General features: G+C 40.6%; 1 protein-coding gene across 1 annotated transcript in view; it reads right to left on the bottom strand.

The window, feature by feature from the left end:
• The window catches only part of LOC136679576 (zinc finger matrin-type protein 4-like), a 144,311-nt gene that overhangs the window by 32,121 nt on the left and 87,044 nt on the right, over window positions 1–25,146 (bottom strand). Inside the window, exon 5 of the mRNA XM_066658186.1 lies at window positions 5,215–5,436. Coding sequence (XP_066514283.1) covers window positions 5,215–5,436 — 222 coding nt within the window. The remainder of the gene's footprint in view (window positions 1–5,214; window positions 5,437–25,146) is intronic.

Below are 25,146 nucleotides of genomic sequence, written 5' to 3' on the forward strand. Positions count from 1 at the left end.
TGTCACATTTTCTGCTTTGTCCCTTGTTTCCCTTATTTGTCATGTGCTTAGGAGCACATGGCTCTGTTTTTGTTGTGGTTCCTGTCTCCTCCCCTAGCTCTGCCTTAGCCCTGCCCTGTCATTAGTGTTCCCACCTGTGTCTCCTTCATGGTCCTGCCCTCTTGTGATCCTTCCTATGTGCTTCTTGTATGTGCTCCTTTTATATATCCCTCTGGTTTCAGTGCTCCCTTGTCTGGTGTTGTGTGTTCTGTGTCGGTCATGGTAGTTACACCTCTACACCAGTTCATGGCTTTCTCCTGCTTGTTTCTGTCCTAGTGTGTTTGTTTATTTCTAGTTAGCGTATCTGTGTCAAGCTTTTGTTTGTTCTCAGATTGTGCTTTGTATTGAGTTAGTTTTGTTTATTGTAATAAAATCATTCCTTGTGTGTACATCCACCTCCTCGTCTCCCTACAGCCGTGACAAATACAACAACCAAATGGTCAGGTGATCTTATACCTTTGTTTGGCCTTAAACAAAAATAAGAGATAAACTATAACAGAAAAGAACACGTTTCTACTTTAAAATATAGAGCATACAATGAAAAGCTCATGTGTCACAGAAATGCCTCCACACATGAATAAGCGATCACATAAATTATCTTAACAGCTTTCTACACACTGCTGTAGTAAATAGACTCAAGACTCCAGTAAATCACTGCAATGTCTGAATACATAATACTAATGAATATATTAATTCATTCATTCATTATCTGTAACCGCTTATCCAGTTCAGGGTCACGGTGGGGCTTGAGTTTACCCGGAATTATTGGGCGCAAGGCAGGAACACACCCTGGAGGGGGCGCCAGTCCTTCACAGGACGACACATACTCACATCTATGGACTTATTTAAATCACCAATCCACCTACTAACGTGTTTTTTTGGACTGTGGGAGGAAACCGGAGCACCCAGAGGAAACCCACACAGACACGGGGAGAACAAACCAAACTCCTCACAAACAGTCACTAGGAGTAGGATGCAAACCCACAACCTCCAGGTCCCTGGAGCTGTGTGACTGCGACACTACCTGCTGCGCCACCCTGCCGCTCCTAAAGAAAATGTAATATATTTTATTTGGCATGCCTTTCTTTGCACCCAAGGACAAAGTACAAAGAAGACAAACATGGTAATAAACAGTAAATTAAAAAAAAATCTGAAGGTCCAGCTCGGCTACACATTGTGGTGAATGGTATTTTAGACGTAGTGTCATACACACATGACATTGTGAGGTGAAATGTCTCCCAACTCTGCCCTTAACTCTTCACCCTCTTGAACACTTAAATGCTTGCTCCCCTCTGCACACCCTTCAATCATATCATCAAACTTCATCAAAGTGCACACTTCAGGGAAGACATTACGGCTTAGTTCAACACTTAGTTGAGATGAGGGGGAAGAGCATTTTTGATTTCCTGACTGGATGCATTGTTTTTACGTCCCAAAAAGAGGACATTTCCAGGGAAAAGAGGACATATGGTCACTCTATCCAAGGGGATAACTTCTTCTCCTGCTACACTTGTTTGACAAATGAACATATATATAACTTTAACTAGCCAGAGGTCAGCATCTAAAAGCCCTGGATTTTAGATTTCGAAGACTTTTTCAAGACTGGTACTAGACCAACATCCAGATCCCGTTTTGAGTTGCCAGAAAATTCTGGGATTTTAATTTTGGTGGCTTGCACACACCGGCCAGGAAAGGGCTTTGCAGAGCTGAGGAAGGGGATAGAAAGGGAAAGATGATACAGAAGCTGAGCCTTTCCAGAGGCAGAGAGAAAGAGAGAGAGAGATAGAGAAAGTGAGGGAAATAAGCTGACGTGTGGAAGCACTCGGTGCATGCTCATTGTGTGAAGGATGAGGCTGCCACCAGCAACTGCACGGCCCAATGCATTAAGCAACGAAGTCCCATCTTTCCACTGCTGTGCTCAAGCATCGCTTCCTTGAAACATATCTTCCTTTTCTCTCTCTCTCTCTCTCTCTCTCTCTCTCTCTCTCTCTCTCTCTCGCTCCTGCTGTCTCCCTCTCCCACCATACTCCATTTTTTCTGTTATAGATGATTTGTCACATCATTACTAATTGATAATTGCCATGGTGAGGGGGCCCTCATTAACGTCCAGCCTTGTCCCGCTGAGCCTGTGCTGACATTTATGGGCCGGGGTAATGACTGCAGGGCATTAGCAAACAGGCGGCCAAGGTGAACAAGAGGGAGACAGCAGCCCCCCTCACACCCTTTCCTCATTAATGACCAAAGCAGAGTTAACGGCCAGTGAATGGTTTAAGTCACAGATATTGCTGGTGTCTCCACATAGGAATGACCTTCAGTGTCCACTGACCACTGGTTTCACACCTCACTACCCATCTAATAGCCCTTATCTGGTGCACGTAAGCAATGTTTAAATCTATGGATTTTACTACAAAAATACACAGAACAAGGATTTTTGCCCAAGTAATAACAAAAGCAGTCCTAAATAATGGGATCCTAACTGATGAACCTTGAAGTGTCGTCCATGGGAGATTACTAGTGCCATAATGTGGACCACGTGGGGTCCATTTTGGGAAGCTCTGCTTTAAAGATGTCTGAGAATCTATTGTAAATTTAAGGTTCAGCCACTTATAGGCTCTTAATTGGTGTGGTGGTCTAAACCTGGTGGTCTCAAACCCTCCTGTCATTAGGGGACTGCTGGTGTGACCCTTGGTGATGCCTGAATCTGTGGATGGGCATCCTAGGAGAGCACAATTTGCTTTGCTCTCTTCTGCGTGGGATGTCCACCACTCTCCCCTAATCACATGGCATGATGATGTTGCAGCAATGGGAAAAGAAGATGTGGTTGACATAAATGTATTTTTAAAAAATAGTACATCCACATAATGTAAGTGTTCTATACCCATTAACATTAAATATTTCCACTTGATTGGAGGAGAAAGTTAGTTGCACATTCTGTTATGCCATTTAATACATAACCTGGTTGGTAAGCAATGTGCTAACATAGACACACAGGATTTCTTAAATTTACAGTTACAAATGGCCTTGGCATTTGGTTTTGTAGAAAATAAAAATATGCTGCTGTCACTCTTCATGTCCCATCCTGGCTCTGGTCTGTCCCTTTCTCTTGTCTCAGTCATTATTGTCCCTACTGTCTTTGTTCTGTTTCTGTCTTTCTTTTTTTATGTATAATACCAATGTGCTTTCTGTCATTTTGTCCTCATGTTCACTTTGGCTACATTCACATTACAAGCCTCATTAATTTTAGATTTTAGCTCAGATCGGATTTGGCTGTCTTGAAAAACAACAAAAAAATAAGTCATTTGTGTGATGACTATTGAACCTCTATTAAACTAAATCTGTGTGATGACTCTATTAAAACTGGAAAAATGGATGTTAGTAGCTCACGTGTACATTGTATTTTGCTTGGAAAGACAGCAAACTGCAAACTATACATGCTATTAGATTCAGCTTGTTTGTCTGTTCTAGTTTAATCAACTCAAAGCAAAATGCAGTCATGCCTGTGCATGCTCAGTTGAGGCAGGACAACATTCCCTGACCCTCCTGGTGTCCCCATTCCAAGCATAGAAGACGGCTAGGCAATTGTTACTGCAATAATGTAAGTTAATAGACAAGCAGAAAGCTTTTAGGAATGAACATGCTGCAGTGTGGCACCATGTTCACCCATTATCTGACATGACTCGGGAGACCAGGAGACAGTTACAACAGCAGGGAACGTTTTAGGACTTAATGAGAACCTTCTCATCATTGGGTTCTGCCTGACAGTCAGTTTTTGTGACTGTGGTTTACCGCAGAAGAAAGATTGATGCTTTTTGGGCTGGATTCCAAGACGGAGATAAAGCCCAGTACAAAAAGGATTTTCAGTGGAGAATCTCCAGTATAGGCTGAGATAAGTACATATCCAGGAATCGTTTTCTAACAATGTTATGGGATTAGCAGAAAATGACATATAGTGGAATCCCTAGATGGTGGCTGGAAATCGTACAATGGGCATGCCGTCTTTTCATTCAGCTCAAGGCATACAGTATTTTCAATTAGATCAAGACATGACAAGGTTGCATGTGGCTTTATCTCTAGCAAAACCTCAGTTGGGTATCTTAATGTTATGACTGATTACCACCTAGCATGATTAGTTTGGACAACATTCATTGTGTAAGTGTGAGTGTGTGTTTGTGCATACCTAGTTAGGTATCTTATATGAAAATAAATATGTACAACCTATACATACTATACATAAACAGACTAGGAATGATAAGAAAAAATCTAGAAATATTTACATTGTCGTTTATAATACACTAATCATTCATAACATTAAAATGACCTCCTTGTTTCTATATTCACTGTTCATTTTACCAGCCCCACTGCTCAGAGGTCTTCAAATTCAGATGGATCCATATTCCAGGCCAGGAATTTAAAATGGCCAGCTGGTATGGCGCTATAGCTGCAAATGCTAAAGCACCTGACTTATATACTGTTATACCAGATGGCCAATGTAAAATCCTGACATGAAACCTGGATCAAATATCCGGATTGGAAATCATCTGATTTATGCGCACTTTGTAGTTCTACAAATACAGACTGTAGTCCACCTGTTGCTCTGTAAATTGTGTTAGCCTCCTTTCCCCATTGTTCTTCAGAGGTCAGAAACCTCACAGGACCACCACAGCAGGTGGATCATTTTCAGCACATCCACAGCTCAGGGCACACTTTATGGTGTGTTCACACCTGCACCTATTTAGTCCAGTTCAATCAAAATCAGGTTTGTTTTCACCTTGGTGCGGTCCATTTGTGCAGGTGTGATAGCAGTGATCACAGATTACACCGCCAACTCTCAGAGGTCTTAGTACAGATACAAACCAAACCAAAGCAAGTGAAAAAAGCTCCAAGATTATGAATTTCTTAACTGATTCAGAGAAAACAAATTACAGTTGTAAAAGCATCTTTATACTGCTCTATCTGACACCTTGCATTGAGTATTGTGATTTTAAAATTCTGTGCAGCTGCTCCAGAACATCCCCTTTCATTTCATGATCCTTATTATGGCAGATTATATAATTTCTCATTATAAGATTTGTCCACAAACATGATTACTCTATGTAATGATATCTGAGCTCAATAATAATAAATAATTACACATTCTGGGAAACATTTTATTGTAGCGTATGAGTGGTTCATTACCTTTCATCTCACCCATGTCCAGTGTTTTTCCCAGCTGCTCCAGCAGGTCAGCGCGGGCTGCGTTCTTCTTGTGTTTTTTGCCGTCATAATGCTGCCGGGCCATTCCTGGGTTATTGAACCAGGCATTACACAGCTGGCAGTAGCGGTCCGAGTCTCCACGGAGACGAGGGGAACTGACCGGTGAACTCTCTGAGGGTGACTTCACAGGACTGGCTGGTGCATCTGATGGATAGACACAGGGATGGGTAAAGGGTCAGGGTTAGGGATCTGAAAGGAGCTTACTGAGGAAACACAAACATTAAATAAAGGAGCTGCTGGTATTCAGAGAACGGAACTGTCATTAAAATCAACGGTCACAGCTACTCTTCGCTTGTGTGCTCCCCCTATTTCTTCTTGTACTTTTCTAAGCAGGGGTTCAATTGATAGATTCAAGACTCAACAAACAACTTACCACAAAAATAGCCTACCTCCTGTTCTTTTCTTTTTTAATAGAGACCACAATTTTTGCTCCCATTCTTAGTAATCCCTGTAAGCAAAAATCCCAGCAGCTGGAAATGGCTAAACTTGAGAGGAACGTGGCAATTACTTTGCCCCCTGGTGTTGTGATGGATCCTGAAACCTGGCTTTGCCCTCTGCAGCACACAGCTACAGGCCGGTAAATAACAAGCTGTTGTCTTAATCTGTCACAGGAGCAGAAAGCCCAGCAATCGCGGCTGACAAAGGAGAGAAAACAACAACCTTACTCTCCTTACTGCCGCTCGTTTAGGCCTTCATGCACATCCGCTAGCATCAGCACTGAACCCATCAGTCTTGCCCCTTATGTGCTGCTCATGCATGGTCATTAGTACCAAGTTGACTGGCCTTATCTGGTTGTCATGCATGGCCGTTAGCACAGAGCCGATTGACCCTATGCCTTATGTGCTGCTTGTGCATGGTCATTAGTGCTGAGCTGATTCGTCCTAGTCCTTATGTGCTTGTCTTGCATGGTCATTAGAGTTGGCTCAAGTGTTTGCATGGAACTGAAAGGCCCTGCAGTGGAATCACATTCATCCAATCTAACTCAATCTGATTCAGCATGATAAATACAGAAGGGGGCAAAAATAAGGGTGTTGGGTGTCATCAGTGCCCACAGATTTTGGCTATGATACTAAACCAAACTTATTCTAATTCTGTACTAAAAACATCTGTAGATTTTATGGTGAAAAACTGTCAAACCATTACATTAAAAGTGTAAACTGTGGAACTGAACTGTTTCTGTAACTTTTGCATAAAGGTTTGCATAAAGGATGCTTATTCACAGTATGGCTTCATTCTTGCATTTGTCTCAGCATTTACAATTTAACTTTATGGCAGAACTTTGTTTCTGTGGTAAAAATCGTATTATACAGTAATATATGCAATCATTTTTTACAGTAAATATCTTTTTTCACAGTAATGCATTGTTAAAAAAATTGTTTTTGAAATTAATTCAACATAACATTTACAGTTGGGATAGCAATCATTCAACTGTAAATTTTACAATTTAAGATTTTATTATATATATACAGGGGGTCCTCGACTTATCCATTCCTATGTCGCGTTGTAAACCAATTTTCGGTGTCGGAACATACGTACATAATGCACGTAAATAACATACTGTAAGCACTTATCCTATCCTAACACCTATCCCGAGCCGCGTAACCGCATATTCTTCTGCTTTGCACACCAAACATGAAGTTCGCTTCACGACGCCAAACCACTTAAGTCGAAACAAGGCTTTATACAGTAAATGGGAGATGTGTCGTAACCAAGAAACGTCGTAACACGGGACTGACGTAACCCGAGGACCTCCTGTATGTATATATATATATATATATATATATATATATATATATATATATATATATATATATATACTTTTGTTTTATTATTATTATTTTTTTATTTACAGTGTGAAAAATGGAATGCTAATATTATCCCTGCCCTACAAAAGACAGGGCTCACCCTTCATAAATTTGATCTCCAGCCATTGTCTTATAAGATCCGTTTTATGTAAGAAAAGGGTTTGTAAGTAAAATATATAGACAAAACAATATAATCCAAAACAACAATGTAATACCTGGTATAAACAGTATACCAAAAAAAAAAAAAACTATGTCACTCTTGCTTAAGGTCAGCAAATGTCCACAGTTGTTTTTGTAAACCCTTCCACTGTGACAAAAACAACTCAAAACTATGGGTCTGAAAGGATGTATAGCTGTTGGGAAGCTAAGTCATAGTAAAGAAAACAAACACAAAAATGTGTGAGGGCAGCTATGCTCTAACTGCTGGGGAAGCTGGCTCGGGACTGGAAGGTCATGGTTTGATCCCATCAACTTGCAGGAGAATAGGGGGCTGCATGAGTGTGTGTTCACTGCCATGGATGAGTTAAATCCAGACAAAGTATTGTTGTACTATATACACTACGACAATAAAAAAAAAAGTATGTTTACAATTATGAAGATTAAACAAAGGAGATACTGTTGATTTCAGAGCTCAGCCCAGAGTTCAACATCACTAAATGGGTTTGGAATTTCTTGGCTGGTGCAACTAACTTTTAAGACTGAACTTTAGAGGTGTGGAAATATTGGTATACTTTCTTTTGATTGTCATCATAAGGCCACCAAGAAGGCATGGAATGCCTTGTAATGTTAAATGTTCTTTTCTCTGCACAGAGACAACATCAGCGCTGATTATTAAAGTGCTTTCATTTATCAGAATGTAGGGCACCACCGTGACTTGTACCAATGTGGAAATATTCTGTCATCCCACTGCAATAATTGCACAGTGCCCTGATCTGTTTTCTTTTTTCCATCTGCATTGTTCTTCGATCTTGATTGTTTCACTTTTTCGAAGGCTACTTGACAAAGCATGCACTCAGCTTTACTAAAATTTAATTCAGGCAATTAACCACCAGCACGGAGAAGCTGCTGAAAATGAAATCCAAAATTATTCAACCCTTCCATGAAGGGCCACTATAGAGGGGTGAAGGCAGAGATATTGCCTTGGATTATTTCTTCCAAATTGCGGTGCAATTTTTTTTCACACTGAGGTATTCCGTCAGCTGCTGTTGCTAATTGGAGAGCTTTTGAGCAAGATAAGATGGCCTTGGAGCAATGAATTTAACTAGATCTGCCTGAAGGGGAATGCTTGATTCATCTATTGGGAAAAATGAGTGCAGAGCAACATGAGAGAGGATCTGTTTGCTTCATGTGACTGGAAAAGAAAGGTAGACTGGGCAGATAATGAGAGTAGTAGGGATCAAGAAGCAAAGTAAAACACATTTTGGCAAATTGCATCTATAGCATATTCTTAGTTCTTCAATCAGTAATCACAAAGCTGTGGTGTCACTAGAATTCAGTGAAATTCCATGAGCAAAATCCTATTCATTTTAATGTTTAATGTTTGCCATGATGAGCTATAGGGCACTGCAAATACTCGTGGGTAAATAAATTGTTCCAAGTATGGCGAACTTGTATTAGTAGCAGTACTGTAAATCCAAAATGCAATAGTAGTTATGGGTAAGCATGAAATGTCATATAATATGGTCCAAGCCAAACTGGTACACAGTCATCTGGGACGTGGGATTACATCAGTGCTTCCCAAAGTGGGGGGGGCATGGAGCCAGTGGCAGCAGCAGCCGTGTAAACCTTATTTCCTACGTTCCTCCCCACCATATTCTTGAAAATAAAAACATTCTTGAAATAAAACATAGTTACATCACATTAGTTGGATTTTGTTAATGAATCATATGCTTGAGAATGAGATCTGATTTTGACTGCATCCATTGTGTCCACTCACGTTTACTGACTGTCCCCCCACTCTCTGAAGCACACCACAAACTTTCCCTGAAAGAGCTTTGCGCACGAACACCTCTATAAAATGCAGACATTTTATAAAACATTTTATTTCTCAGCTTCCAAAAACAACATGCACTGGAACATGGACCATGTACAATGCCAGAGATGTTCTCAGGGCAACACCGGGGATGGGAATACATCTCATACCAATCTCACAGTTGTTTGTCGAATCGCTGCATCAGCTCCATCTTTACAGCAACAGAGCCGTGCACCTTAGTCCTGGTTATAAAGCCGAGGTATGTTTGAGCAATGCAGACGCTGCAAAAAACCATCCATTCCACTCTCAACACAAAGAATTCCAGCAGTGAAGCATGGCCGCATTGATTCAGGTGCACGCTCGCTTAGAGGAAAACATCAATCAGAGAGAAAAAGAGAGCAGGAGAGGGGGATTGGCATTTGCAGGAAACAAAAACCATGGTGTCTTTGCATATTTGCTCAATCCATGTTGTCTTATATAGCTGACAGTGGCAGTTTCAGAGGGGAAGCTTTCTCTGATTCTGCTTGAGGGGCTGCAAAGGCAGAAAGGAAGAGGTTGAAAAATGCCTCAACCAACAATGCCCTCCAGAGTAAGAGTGTGTCCAGAAATAATTCTAAACCAAGTGTAGGCCAACATGGTCTGACAATATCATTCAGGTGCTGAGTTCAGTGTATCCATCTGTTGCTCTGCACACTTTATTTGCCCCCTTTCACCATCTCCTTCAGTGGTTATATTCCCAAAGGACAACCACAGAGCAGTTATGATTTTTGTTTGGTGGATCATTCTCAGTGATGCAGTGACACTGACATGGTGGTGGTGCGTTTGTGTGAGTAGCACCGGTATAAGTGGATCAGACACAGCAGTGCTGCTTGAGTTTTTAAACCCCACAGTCTCACTGCCGGACAAGAATAGTCCCCCAAACTAAAATAACCAGGCAACAGTGTCCACTGATGAAGGGGCAACCAACACAAAATGTGCAGCAACAGATGAGATACTGTCCCTGAATTTCTCTACTAGGTGGACCAACAAGGTAGGTGTAGAAAGCGGATGCAGACTTCTCAAAAGCTCCAGCTTCTCCTTCTTCTTCCAGTCATTCATCATTTATTATAGTGTATAATGGGGTACCCAAACATTTGCATACAAATATAAACCTATAGTTCCATTAGTCATAAACACCTCCATTCTTAAGCACATTTCAGCAGTGTGTGTGTATTGATGTGAATGCTTTATGAGCCTGAAAACCCAAAAACATTTAGCTTTCCAAAAATAAAAAAGCTGTAAACAAGACCAATTTCTCTGCCGGCAGCCTCGGCTAGCATTGTTTGTCATCATCAATATCTTCCCTCTACAGTGCTGTCGTACCCAATATAATTACAGCAGCCTCGCTCCAGCCTTAATGGCACTTCTGAGGCGCCCAAATTAAGTTCCCTGTTTTTGGTTGGAGAAGCCTCAAACACTAAAGTCATCCATTAGAGCCACCGCCGTATGCGTTAACATCTTTATGGTCAGCTGGGGGAAGCTGTGCTCCCGTTAAGCTCCACACCACTCTCTGGTTTTGGCCAGCCCTTTAGTGTGGACTCTTAAAATGCCTTAGCTGCACCTGGAGGGGGGCTGTCTTTTGCCAGACTTTAGAGCAGAGGTGGGGACTCGACACTCAATTTATAAAAGCTGGAAAATGCTAATAAGAACAGAATCTACCCATATGGAAATATGATTTATGGCCATATATCAAAATAAATCATAAAAGGTTGAGAATGTAGTGAACAGTGAGTGTAAAATAAGGAGGTAGTAATAATGTTATGGCTGGTATGTGTGTGTGTGTGTGCATGTGCTATTTTTAAACTCAATGTCCACTAGCTCACTCTCTATATGAAACACCATATATTGGAAACATTAATTCATTCATTGTCTGTAACCCTTATCCAGGTCAGGGTCGCGGTGGGCCCGAAGCCTGACCAGAATCACTGGGTGCAAGGCAGGAACACACTCTAGAAGGGGTGCCAGTCCTTCACAGGGCAACACACACATATTCACTCACACACTCACAGCTACGGACAATTTTGAGTCGCCAATCCACCTACCTACGTGTGTTTTTGGACCGTGGGAGGAAACCAGAGTCCCCGGAGGAAACCCACGCGGACACGGGGAGAACAAACCAACTCCTCACAGACAGTCACCCAGAGCGGGAACCCATTAGATGCTAAATCGTCAGGGAAAATGTTCAACATACAACGCAGTACATGAATGCACAAACCATTATTTTATGACAGATTTTGCCCTACAGATAAATAGGGATTCGGCCTGGGCTTCACTGCAGCAGGGAAACATCTCTCACTTTAAGCCAGAGAAATAATTTAGGTACACAATTGTGATAAGACGTTATCCTCCAAGAATATGTTCCCCTCTCAGAGCGCAGGGACAGCAGGATGAAATTATTTACCCTATAAAATGGCATTCCAGGCATTCCTCCCTGCCCCCCATGACATAAAGGAACAGTGGGCATCTGTGTTTCTGAGTGTTGTGAGACTCTCTCCAGTGCAGGGAGAGGAGCTGTGTATGACACAAATTTGTCTTTCCCATTAATTTACCATAGTAATGGCGCCACCTCAAGGGTGTGTTCCTGCCTTATGCCCAGGCTCCGGACCCACCACGATCCTGAACTGGGTAAGAGCTTGCAGACTATGAATGAATGAATGAATGAATGACCACATGACTACAACCCATGTATGCATATTTAAAAATCAATATATTCTTATATACTTAGATTTCTCTGGGTTAAATTTTTTGAACATATTTTGTATTTTCCACAATGAACAAAAATCACCTTCCCTTTAAATAATCGCTGAGGGAGTGAAGATCCCAATTAGTCCATGTCTGAAAGCAGAATCTGCCATTGTTGCATTAAGTCATCCTCAGCAGTTCACTTGGGTTCACACTTCAAAAACTTAAGACTTAACTCGGTCTCCCATCTCAGAGACTTGAGACTTGGCTTGCAGTTTGACACAGACTCTCACTGTAGAGACTCAAGATTTGAGTCTGACTCCCACCTTAGACTCTCAAGACATTATTCAGGCTTGCTTGTCAGGATGGATACATTCAGAATGGCAGTAATGAAAGGTATTCCAGCATTCTTGATTCATCATAGATGCTCGCGACTCCATCCTTTATCTTGCAGCTCGTTGAGGAGCTCACACAGATGCTTGTCCTGCACTCAAAAGCACTTTAAAGCACTTAGCAGACTCCTGGGCACCTCCGGCTGTTGAGAGCTCTGTATTTATAGGCAATGGGATTAGAACAGGCAGAAAACAGGGTTGAGATTAATTCCAAAGGGAACATTAAAGCCAAAGCCATGGTAATCAAGGACAGGGGACAGTCTAATAACAGTGGGCTGGTTCATATGTCCTCAAAACTCATAGATCACAGGAATACAAAAATAGGCCTGTTTCATACAGCCGACCCAATCTTCTCAGGCGTAATGATGAAAATGCAAAAAGATTCTCCACCCCCCCAAAAAGCCCAGCTAATGCGCATTTGGCCACAGCTTAATTTAACAGCGGATACCATGTTCTGGCCCCTATTCCTCTAACCACATTATGTCAAATAAAAGCATTAGCCAGTGACACTGCTAGCTTGAAAATGTGAAACTTTAATGAGTCTTTGGGAGCGGAAATAACAGGAGGACGCCAGGTAACTCCGGGTGACACTTGAGGCAATCACAAGGTGCAGGAAGGGAAAGTCATTTTCTGGAGACGTCCAGCTGATAAATAGGCACCTGCTCAACTTAGGAGAGTAGAATAAAGGCACAGAGAAGTGGATGCATTCTTGCCTAATACTCTCTTAGGGCTGTTTATGGCTTCTTGATTTTTTCCCCCTGTATATTGTATCCAGTGCAAAAGCAAAAAATGGAAACCAGTCCTGTTTATGTCAGCATGTTCCACAGGGGAACCCTCAGGGTACTTCTAAGCCTGCAGAGAAGGCTTAATGATTTCTGGAAACTAATTACTTGTAGTCATGGACCACATTTGGGACTTGCGTTGTGTTGTGTTGTGCTATCTCACTGAAGTATACTTGGGTATACATTGTAAGCTTTATAATGTACTAATACATTTTCTATAACCAGTTCTTCCACAGTCATACGTAGAATTGGTCCATCACAGGACGTCACACACCCACAACTATGGACAAGTTTGCACAGCGAGTTTGTGTTTAGACCATGGGAGGAAACTAGATCACCTGGAAGAAACCCACACAGACACGGGGAAAACAAACCCATCTACTCACAGGCCGTGACCTGCGGTGAAGATCGACCCCAGGACTGTGTGCAAGCAACACTACGGAAAAAAGGTATATTATTGCTCCAAAATGAAAGGTGAATATTTCGCAATATACATCAATAAAATAATATAACTTATATTTATCCAAGTCAAATATAAGCCCATGTGTAAGTTTAAACCTTAATAAATGGCAAGGCACTAAGCACTGACTGTTTTCCAAGCTCTGTACATTCCTATACGTTTTATCTTCCATCACTGGAAAAGGAATGCACGGTTTACATCACCCACTCTCGACAAAGTTCACATACCTTTTTAATGCAGCACTGTTACTATGGATACGCTTCATTACTTTCATTTAGTGACCCATATCTCTGGGTTTTTTTGGGGTTCATTCCGATTCTCAAGTAAGCTCTGCTGCTGGAGTCAATTGAATTAAACCCTAGTCTCCAGTTGTTGTCCAGTCAGTTCCACACTAGCTAAAGACAGAGCAAACTTAGGTTACTCATTTTGATTGGAACACTTATGGTGTACTCACACTTGGCCTAGTTGCCTGAGCATGGCTGTTCCCCTCTCCCCACTCCTTCACTGAAGTGCACTCACACCGCGTTTAATGTTCAGGGCCTGATGCTTACATCAACAGGTTGTGGCTTTTGCATTGAACAAGGTGATTTCGCACAAGACAGAGGAGCTCAGCACTGTACTTTGTGGCTTATTTTGGGTCATTTGGTTGGTAGGGATATATTATGTTGTCACATGATCACAAGCAAGGTTCCACACTGTAATAAATGTCAGTACATTTTATGGTGAAAAACCTTAAAACCATGACAATAAATGACTGTCTTCTTCTTCTTTCGGCTGCTCCCTCTCATCAGGGGTCGCCACAGTGGATCAACCGTGATCTGCACTTCAATCTGGCACAGTTTTGATGCCGAATGCCCTTTCTGATGCAACCCTCCCTATTCATGACAGTAACTGACTGTAATTTCTAAAACGGTTGAAAACAAAACACTAATTTTTACATATCTTTACTGTAAGAAATATATTATTTCACTGTTAAAGGCACAAACCATTATGGGTGGTACAAGTGTCCAAGGACTGGGAGGAGCTGAGACTCATTAGAGACATCCCAGCATGCCTTGCTACTCCATATTTCCTGTGATTTTCCGAATTTTTTTGTTTTTCTCTCGTAAAATAAAACCATGGTTACTCCAAGGATATAAAAGAGACAAGGATTGGCGCAGCAGGTATTTTTGCTATCACACAGCTATGGATATTTAACTAACCGTGAAAAGGTGTCAAAGTCTTATCAGGAGACAATCTTAGATGTGTTTTTTTCTTGTTGTCATAGACTAAGCCAGAGTCATTCAAATCTGGATCCAGACTGCAATATTGTAAAATGGCCAGCCATTATGGTATAGCTGCAACTGCTACCTGTACACTTTTTTAACCTACCTGTATACCATGTACCTGACTTACCAGGTATATGGTCATACAGACTGGTCAGACTTTTAAAATCCTGGCCTGGAACCTGTATTTATCATAAACCCTGGTTTATCACTGGGAGTTACAGGCTGTGGCTACATGTTTTGTCATGTAAGACATTAGCCCTACTGCGGCAAGCCCTTCCTATAACCAAGAACCATCAATCAATCTAGATGCCACAATGAAATATATACAAATTTAGCATATGTCATGTATAATAGGCATATTTCCCAGATTTCCCAGCATAGAACTGAAGCTTTAGCTCACAAAAACAGCAGGGACTGCTAAGTGAAAATGGTTTCTGCACCCCATCTCTTATCTGTGTCTAATAACAAAATGAAAAAGGACTTGATCTACTTGCTGCATCAAACAGAAGAGAATCAAAGAATTTTCAGAGTCTCACAAGTTCTCTGTCTGAGACGATGCTCTCTTTTTTGGAACTAGCAGTCCATTCTGCTTGTTCTTTATCTGAGAGGCTAACAATATTTATTCTGTGACAAAGCTAGAGTTTAATATAACTACTAAAGAGGCCTGGGAGATATCTGAAAACAATAAGGGCAAAGTGTTCCTGGCAAAAACAGTGGGAATATTAGACCTACTTTCTGTTTTGTCTTGAGCCTCTGTGATTCCTTTAAGCATTCATTCATTTAATGAAAACCCATACTGAGTGACCCTTTGGTTTGAAAATATTAGCTATTCTTTTAAAAGTTGAGGCTGCATTTGTAAGCTCCTGCTGGTGTGGGTTCTTGGCTTTTCTCTTTTCTTTAAACTCTTCAAATATTATTTGAAATCTGTTCAACAAAATGGTGTATTTAGAAGACATTATCAAGAATAATTATCCTAAATCTTTAAAAGTGGCTTAGTAGTAACTATACACATCTATGAATATGCAATTAATTCCCCATCTCGATCTCTACCCTTCACCACTTGCCTGCAGCTCAAAGTTGTTGGGATTGGTCAATTACGTTTGTGAAGTAAGAAACCCAGGCTGTTTGAATCCATGTTTTTGAGACTGACATTGTTATCAAGCAGGAATACAAGCAGGAATATTCAGCCATGATATTGTCTGCCTATTTTACCCAGGATATCTTCTAGCACAAAATGAATGCAACATGGGTATGTTATGAATACATAATGCTTGATTTTCACTGGAGGGATGGGTGGGATGTGTGGTGGTTTCCTACCCTGCTCTACAAGTTACATAGCACAGTTTCTGCAGTGCTAAGCCCAGAGTAGTAAGAGCAGATGCTTTATTCTCCCTATTACGGGTCAGTGAAGTATTAAAATAATTCTGAAGCTGTAACATTAGGGTAAAAATACTACCTACTGTTCCTTTAAATGATGGGGATGAGACTGTGAAAATTGAGCTTGAGTTTTTCCACTTTCTGTTTTGTGAGAAACACCACCAGAATCCAGTGTATCCCAAAAGTCCAGCTGAGGCAATACAGGCCACAGATAATCTACATCACACACTGGATGCAAATGTTGTTAGTGCCACCCCCCCACCCCCCACCCCAGAGGGGTGGTGCTTAATCCAATATTGATAAACACTCCAGAGTGAGCTGAATTTATTGCGAGCCATATCCAATAGTAATTTGCAAAGATGTATGAATGCACTTATGGGGTCATTAAAGTACAGTGCTCCACAGGGGCGAAAGGTACGGAGGGGGGCTTAGATCAGTACAGGATGTTTTTGGGTTAGCGGCTGATGTGGAGCTGAAACTACCGGGTCTCTAGAGAGCAGTGCAGAGGCTGGGGGTCAGGGACTACTCTCAGCCGCCTCACTAATGTGCATTATGCAGGAATCGATAGTGGCTGCCTCTAGGCAGTTGGGATTGATCTCCCTTTGGAGTAGGCATTAGAGACATGCACCGTACTTTGAACATGTAAGCCTGGCCTTTGAAAGCTGCCACGCTCTGACCAAAGCTTTGGGAAATATTACATTCCCAGAGCTGGCAAGGCTTGATAGGCTTCCAATGGCAAAAAAAAAGAGTAGATATATATCAACAACATTTTAACCTCCTGTTCAAATATGAATGCCAATGAATGCAAGAAAAGTGTGCCTTTAGGGCCTATGGTGTAGAGAAACTGGGATAGTGCGCTGAATGGCTTGTAAACAGAATGTTCTTATATATACTCTATCCAAACCTTTTTAGACACCCTTTATAAGTTGTGAATTCAGCCATTTTATTGTGTATCCATTGTGTACACAGACGTGGTATAATCTCCACAGATAGGCATGAAATGAAATGAGGTCGCAGCTGCACATGAGACTAAGGTCATATGCTGTGTCAAGTGTGGACTAGAGAGGAAAAATAGCCTCGAAGCTTGGGCCTGTGTGGCATTGGAACTGTTCTCTAGCGTGACGGAGCACAATCAAATACCTTTGTGGTGAGCAAGAGTGACAAAACTAATCAGTAGCTAACATAAATACATACAATACAATACAATACTGCCGTGATGAAAATTCACTATTGCCTCCTGTGTAATAAACCTCTCTCATATGGACAGCAACGAAAAACTAGAGTACAAGTGAGTTTCTAGTTTCCAAATTATATCACATTGTCACTAATTACGAGCGAGGTTCTAGTTCTTGAATTACATTATATGAATATAAAAAATCTGCTTTATACCTGTCATTATAATCGTGCCTGAGTGATCTTCCTTTTCTTTTTTATACACAGTAAATTCACCAGTGTTAAATCAACACCATTAGAGTTAAATTAACATTGTTAGTGTAATAATTTAACACTTTCAGTGTTAACACTAATAGTGTTAATAATTTAACAGTGGTGAATTTACTGTGTATATTTATAAATTTATATATTCATTTTCTGATTTCACTTTTAACACCTACACCAAGTTACTGATTCAGTAACGCTTCAATCTCCATAAAGTTTAACTATTCTGAAAATATTAGGAAATAATAATATATAATAATATAATAATAGGAAAGTGTGAACTCAGAGGCTAAATATGGTGCACAGCAGTGCCCAAATTTATATTTAACGCAATGCAAGGGGCTATCTGCTAAAATGCAGAGATTTGCATGCAGAGAATGAAAATTATAAAATGAGTTCTGAGTTCAGTGGAAAACATTAGGTAATTCAACCTATAATTTTCTCCAAGAATGTTGGGGAAAACACCCACATTGTCAGTTTGGGTGGAAATAAAACTATAGAAGACTCCCTGAAAAAGACTACCACAGAACCCGTCTGGATAGGGCTTTTGACTAGAATAGAATCTATACGCAGCAATATTAACAAAGGTTTTGAACCAGGTTCTTCAGGCCACTTAGTGGCCACTCTGCTGGCAGCATGGAAATGCTTTTCCTGGTGTAGATCTGTTGATAGTGGAGTCATGGCACGTGCATGTTCACACTTGGCAGAATGAAATAAACCAGAGAAGAAACATAGTTTTCTGTGGGTTACGTTGTCTAATATCATAATGTAGAAGGCATTTTTATTGTTGTTGTTTTTCTGAGTGAGGTTTAGCATGGTAGGGTTTTATAATTGTTTGGTTTAATCAGATAAATAATATTCCTATATTTATAACATTCAAGTAATGCACATTAATAATGCCACCTTAGTAATAGAGAAAATTAGATTACGTCAAAAATGGTGGTCACTTGGTGGCCTAAAATGTCTTAAAAGCTTTTTCATTTTAGAGAAGACCTACTCAACCAGCATGGGAAGCCTTTATGCACTCAAATTTACCTTGAAGAATTGGGTTCCATATAAAAACTTTTGTCTTAAACCCTTGAAGAATCATTTTCTTATTACGTTCAATGAGGATTCTGTGTCTCTGGTTCTTTGCGTTGTGTCTCAGAGATTGATGCTCTGTCTCAGAGGGGAACTCATCTTGCACCTTCAGACACAGATGGCATAGCTAACGACGGCATCATTCAGCGACAGGAAACATATAGTGCCGGATATAACCAAGAGAAATGGAGGAAAGAATGACAAAAAGAGGAATAAAATGAAGACAGAAAGAGAAAGAAGTAACAAGAGAGTGCAATAAATGAGAAAGATTAATCAACACTTCTCCTGGTGCAGTTCACTGCTGTGTTTGTAGGCATCGTGAGCATGACTGAATCAACTGGGAGCAGGTTAAGCTAACCTGAAACAGGCTCAACTGAAGTGAACTTTGCTGTCTAACGAGTAAAATTAATGTTCAAGACCCCATGATACAAAAAGGGATAGTCAAACTTAATAAACCCAAAACAAAACTTATCTTTTAAGTAAAACTTGAAAAAAGACTTATTCTACCCCATGAATAGCAAGTAGCAAGTTTCTCTGAGGTCTAAATTAAATTTCTGCTACATGCTCTGGTCAAAATAAGAATCAAACACCACAGAAGTGTTCCCCCACCGTCCAACAGCCACGTTTAGAATGACCAATTTATGCGCCTGTTCCTTTAAATGAGAATGAGCCACAGCTCAGATCAGTTCTAGAGCCCAGGAGCGAGAAGTTTTTTGTTTTTTTTGTTGCCATATTTAATCTTATTTAATTTAACATAGTAAACATTTTTAAGCGATACACTGTGTCTCCAACAATGTCATCCAACATAATATGCTGTTTTGATAATAGGCAGAATAAGGTAAATTATTTTTAAAATAAAGAATAAGTCAGTGTGTTTTTTAAGCACACAAATTCATAACTAATTAATAGCATCAATTAACCTGGCCACTTAACCTAGTAGCAATGGTTTTCATAACAACAAAAAAGCAAAGAAAATAAAATCTACAGTATATCAATGTCCTCCCTCTTCCCTTCATCCACATTTGGGTAAAATATCTAATGGCTTTGGTCATTATCACCATGCTGAGCTAATTTGGTGCACTCTGGGCCTTGTTCTGGGCATCTCCAGCCACAAAGTCATGTAAAGCAGCCGAACAGTGATGTATTGCATTGCTCTGCTTGACCATATGGGCCCAGACAGGCCATTGAGAAACCTGATTAATGAGTGCTAAACTGTGGAACTTGTGATAGGAATGTAAAGCCAAGGAAAGCATCTGTGGGTGCTTGTAGTCTTCCCAGCCTTAAAACAAGTTGGCCTCCATTTTATCTCCAAATAAAAATAAATAAATAAAAAAACCTGAAAGGTTACAGGCTCAATCCCAACTTATAACATTGAGAGACCTTGAGCAAGGCACTTAACCTCTGATCATCTCAGGCTGACAACTGTTCCCTTCATGAGTGACCATATGCCACCTTGGCCACTAGCCTCACTTGCTTTTGTCGTTGAAGACTTTTAGCCAATAGAACAAAGCAGCACACTTATTTTCTTTAAAAACATACCAAGCACAAGTTTTTGATTTTATTCTCCAACTAATTAAGTATCCAAATCTGATCTTGGAGTGTTTCCAATACAGTTGGTTTATTTTTTGTATAAAAACTATAAAACTCATAAACATCATCATCATCATCTTCTTCTTTTCTGCTTTTCCATTTCAGGGACGCGGTAAACCATAAACATAGAAATCCATGTTTTTCTGAGGCAGGACTTGTTAATTATTAACTGATAAGTTTGATGTATTAACCCAGAATATACAGGAGCAGAAATAGTCAGATATACAATCCGGGTCAGTTCTGAAAATTTGGACTCAAACAATGCCTGCTTAAACTCTTTAAAATGTCAAGACACAACCTTATTATGACACTTGACTAGTCTCAAGATGAATTTGTACAACAGACCATTCTAACTTGGCATCACATTTATTCATTCATTATCTGTAACCGCTTATCCAGTTCAGGGTCACGTTGGGTCCAGAGCCTACCTGGAATCATTGGAGGGGGCGCCAGTCCTTCACAGGGCAACACACACACACACACATTCACTCACACTTACGGACAGTTTTGAGTCACCAGTACACCTACCAACGTGTGTTTTTGGACTGTGGGAGGAAACCGGAGCACCCGGAGGAAACCCATGTGAACAACACACCAACTCCTCACAGACAGTCACCTGGAGCAGGAATCGAACCCGCAACCTCCAGGCCCCTGGAGCTGTGTGACTGCGACACTACCTGCTGCCTTGGTATCACATATACAATGTAACTATTGTCACTGTCCAAAGAAAAACATCTCCATTTTTGTGGGTTTTTAGTTTACTACATCATTTGAACCCAGCAGTTTCCTTCACATTGTGTGAAAGTTTCATTATAAATCAACCAATAAAATTGCTTTGAAATTACTTGGAATAAAATCTTTTGACATTGACATTACAAGGCTTATTCTTTCTCCTAAGTTACAATTTTGGAAATACTGGTATACTCCTAAAAGACCATTCTCAAACACTGCCATTTGCACACTGAGGACATATTGTAGTAAGATTTATGTTTAGGTTTATGGCTAGGTTTAGAGAAATTTAAAAGGCAGATTTTTCATTCGAAGTTGCCAGATATTTACATTATATTTGTACACAAAATGTACATTTTCACCTTGATACCAGTTTGGAACATTCCTTGGATTTGCACAACGTGAACGCAATGTAAACCTTCCATTAAGATTGTACACGTTGTAATGCAGATCCTATAAGAAAAAATCCTAACCCTAACCTTAGTCTAATGCTAAACATAACCCTAACCCCAACCCTAATCACAAACATAACACCACCTAACACATTGCCAAAATTACAATTCTGTCAAAATGAATGTATTAACAAAGGTTAACCCAATACATGGTCAATTAATGCATTAATATTATTATTTTTTATGCTAATTAATCATTTGACCAAATTTGGTCACAACTGCCTGCCATAATACACTCTTTCCTTTTGAGCCTGAGCTGAGCAGTAGCGTTAATTTTCTCTATTAAAACTTCTGAGCCTTATTCTACAGCTCTCCGTGAAACATTTTGCTCAGCAAATTAAGATTATTTAATTAAAAAATATCATCAAAACTATACTAAGAAATTAAAGTATAAAAGAACAGTTCTCTGTAGCCAGTTTGTCATGCATATCACACTATACATTTATCTCCCTCCAAAGCATTTTAACTTTTTTTTATTACACTTTTCATCGATAGGTACAACTAATATAAATTTAATTCCATTATGTTTATCTTACACGGATTATTTTATCTTACATTTAAATATATGTAATAATGAAAGCACTGGGTTAAGAAGGACAATACCATTAATCATGATTTATTGCTGCAAACTATGTGATTAATTAGTTGTTGTTTTTTTAATCAGTCAACATCACTACACTAACCTTAACCATATAATTAACACTAACCATAACCAAAACCACTTTAAACATAATCCTATCCTAACTCTAACTTATATCCCTAATCCAAAAAAAGGTCAGAGCAGAGGTAAAACAACCTCCCACAAGTGTCTACAGCACTCTTCCTGTAATTTACCTTCTATTATCTAACACACATATTTGTTGATTTTCAGAAAACTGTGCCACAGTGGATGGGAGCATACATTTAGTGCCTGTGAAACATCAATTAATCATAACTTGTCTTCGCATAGAAGTGTGACAAATATCCGCAGCACTCCTATTCATTGTGTATGTACTAATGATTTTTTTAAGATTCATTCATTCATTCATCCATGCATTCATTAATTTTCTGTAACTGCTTCATCATAATTAGGGTGACAGTGGGTGCAGGTCTTACCCAAAATCACAGGGCACAAAGCAGGAACATTCTGTAAGGGGCATCACACACTCACACATACCTACTTTATTATTATTATTATTATTATCGTTACACTTATATAGCGCCTTTCTAGACACCCAAGGACGCTTTACAATCTACACTGCTCAGAACGCTCAATTCACACACACACACTGGCGAGAAGCGGCAGCCAAACGCGCACAGCGTACTCTCAACCAGAAACGACCGTCCACCTGGAGGACTGCATCGGGCACTAGGGTTTAACCCAGGACAGAGCGCCAATCCTTATCTGGGCTCACACATACAGACATTCATTCACACACCAGGACAGTTATTAGAGAAGCCAATTCACCTACCCTCCATGTTTTTGGACTGTGGGAGGAAACCGGAGCCCCCGGAGGAAACCCACGCAGACACGGGGAGAACATGGAAACTCCACCCAGATGGGACTTGAACCCAAGATCCCAGCGCTGGGAGGCGAACGTGCTAACCACCAAGCCACCGTGCTACCTACAGACATCTTTGCAAAGCCACATGCCAACATATGTCTTTGGACTGTGGGAGGGTGTCAGTGCACCTGGAGATAAATGAACCCATGGGCAACCCACAACCCCAGGACCCTGAAACTGGGTTGTAGTGACACGACCTGTAGCAGTTTCATGAGCAGTATCAGTAGGTATTATACTGAAAGGGATGATGTAATAAACTGTAGATTCATTATTACCAAGAGCTACATTAATCAGGTGACAGTATTTTTACACAGTAGCAAGTTCAGTAAAAACACAACAAAAAACAGTATATTAATACCTGGTAAACAGGGAGCTGTACAGTTTTTCTGCAGCAGATCAGTAGTGTCTCTGCAGTAAGGAGAATCAGTGTAGAGTTTTATTGCAGTGGTTTGGAAAGATGTTGTTTAGCACAGCACAGCTGTATCAGTCTTTCGCTGAATGTGCTCCTCTGTGTTTCCAGCGTTGCATGCAGAGGGCGTGATGTATTGTGTGTAATAGCGAGACGTTTTCTGAGAGTTTGTGACTCCAGCTTGGGTCATTCTCAGCATGGTAGTACAATTGACTGAATTGTAGTTCAGTGGGGCAGCTGTGGCCTGGTGGTTAGGGAACTGGGCTTGTAACAGGAAGGTTGCTTGTTCAGTCCCCAGAGCCCTTGAGCAAGGCACATAATCCCCAACTGCTCCCTGGGCGCCATGCTTACTACCCCTTAGTGTTTACTAGTGTGTGTGTACATGTGTTTCACTGCACGGATTGGGTTAAATGTGGAGAATGTGTGAAAGCACAGTGGCCAATAAAGTGATTCTAATTCTAATTTATAACCGTTGGTTGATTATTTCAACACAGTGGTGGATGTACAGAACCTGACAGGATGATTTTTTAGCTGCCAGCTAGAGAACTATAAAAGTTTATATTGCTGCTGCTACTGTTAATTTGTAATTGCATCATTCTGAGTTTGACACTCTATAAATTAAACTCACTATTATTATTACGCTTAACTGAAAAATACCCACTAAAAACCCTAATACTATCAAGGGCCAGGGCTGCACTAGTCCTTCAAATATTCCTGGTTTCTGACCACAAGACCCCTCTCAGCTGGACATGTTTGAGTGAAAAATCACTTTCAACATAGCAGGGACACTCAGCAAGCAGGAAAATGGCCTTTGAAAGTGTACCAAGGTCACAGGGGTAAAGCGAGGGAGTGTGCTCTATAGGAAGGCCGCATGTGTCGGAATACACCATGGGCAAAGGCATCAGCTCCGAGACGTAATTGGAACAGTCAGTGCTTCTCCAGCTTCAATACAGTGGAGTCCCATTGAGAGGAAATCAGGTTTGAGGCAAGCCGCAGAAGGATCCACTGCCTCTGGCTTTTCCTCTGTTATTGGTGTCTGAGGAAAGCCTCTATCTCAAGCTTTCTTTAGGACACCTTGATCATTCTCTTTTCAACCTGCCGTTCTCTTTTTGCCTCTTTCTTTCATTCATTCTGTAAAGGTTTTCATTTGGAATTCTATATTTATTCGAGGGTTTTGTATCTACACTCATTGTCCATTCACCAGCTCCATTTTATCAGACCATACAGGAGCAAACGAGGTAGTGTTTAAAGACTCAATTGGCACTCACTTTAAGAGTGGCTGATCCACTCTGAGTTCAGAGAAACAGGTGGATTACAGTGTTTAATTGTAGTATACATATGTGTGTGTGTGTGTGTGTGTGTGGGGGGGGGGGGGGTAGGTCTGCAATTTTAAGGGTAAGACTGATTTGTGTATATGCATTTCTTACAAGATATTAATTTTCAAGCTGTAAATATATTCTAGACATACTCTCTCTCTCTCTCTCTCTCTCTCTCTCTCTCTCTCTCTTTCTTTTTCACTCACACACACATACACAGGCACACGCAAACACACAAATAGATCGACATAGTGTAGTGTTTTTAAAAGCTTCCGACTGACTGCCTCTTTTGAGCTGCCCTTATATCCACTCTCTCCACTTTCTGTAGCTGTGAACAACACACACATACACACACACACACACACACACTGAGCTTTTGGGTCGATTTGCCCTGTACGCCTGCAAGCAGTGGACACTGATGTGCAGTGAAAGAATGACCCAGTGCGGCTTGTACAGATGACCCTTGTCTTGAACCAACCAGAACCAACACACACCCTTGCATGCCTCCATTCTCACTTCC

The sequence above is a fragment of the Hoplias malabaricus genome, chromosome Y, assembly GCF_029633855.1.
Source record: "Hoplias malabaricus isolate fHopMal1 chromosome Y, fHopMal1.hap1, whole genome shotgun sequence".
In the NCBI taxonomy this organism is placed as follows: Eukaryota; Metazoa; Chordata; class Actinopteri; order Characiformes; family Erythrinidae; genus Hoplias; species Hoplias malabaricus.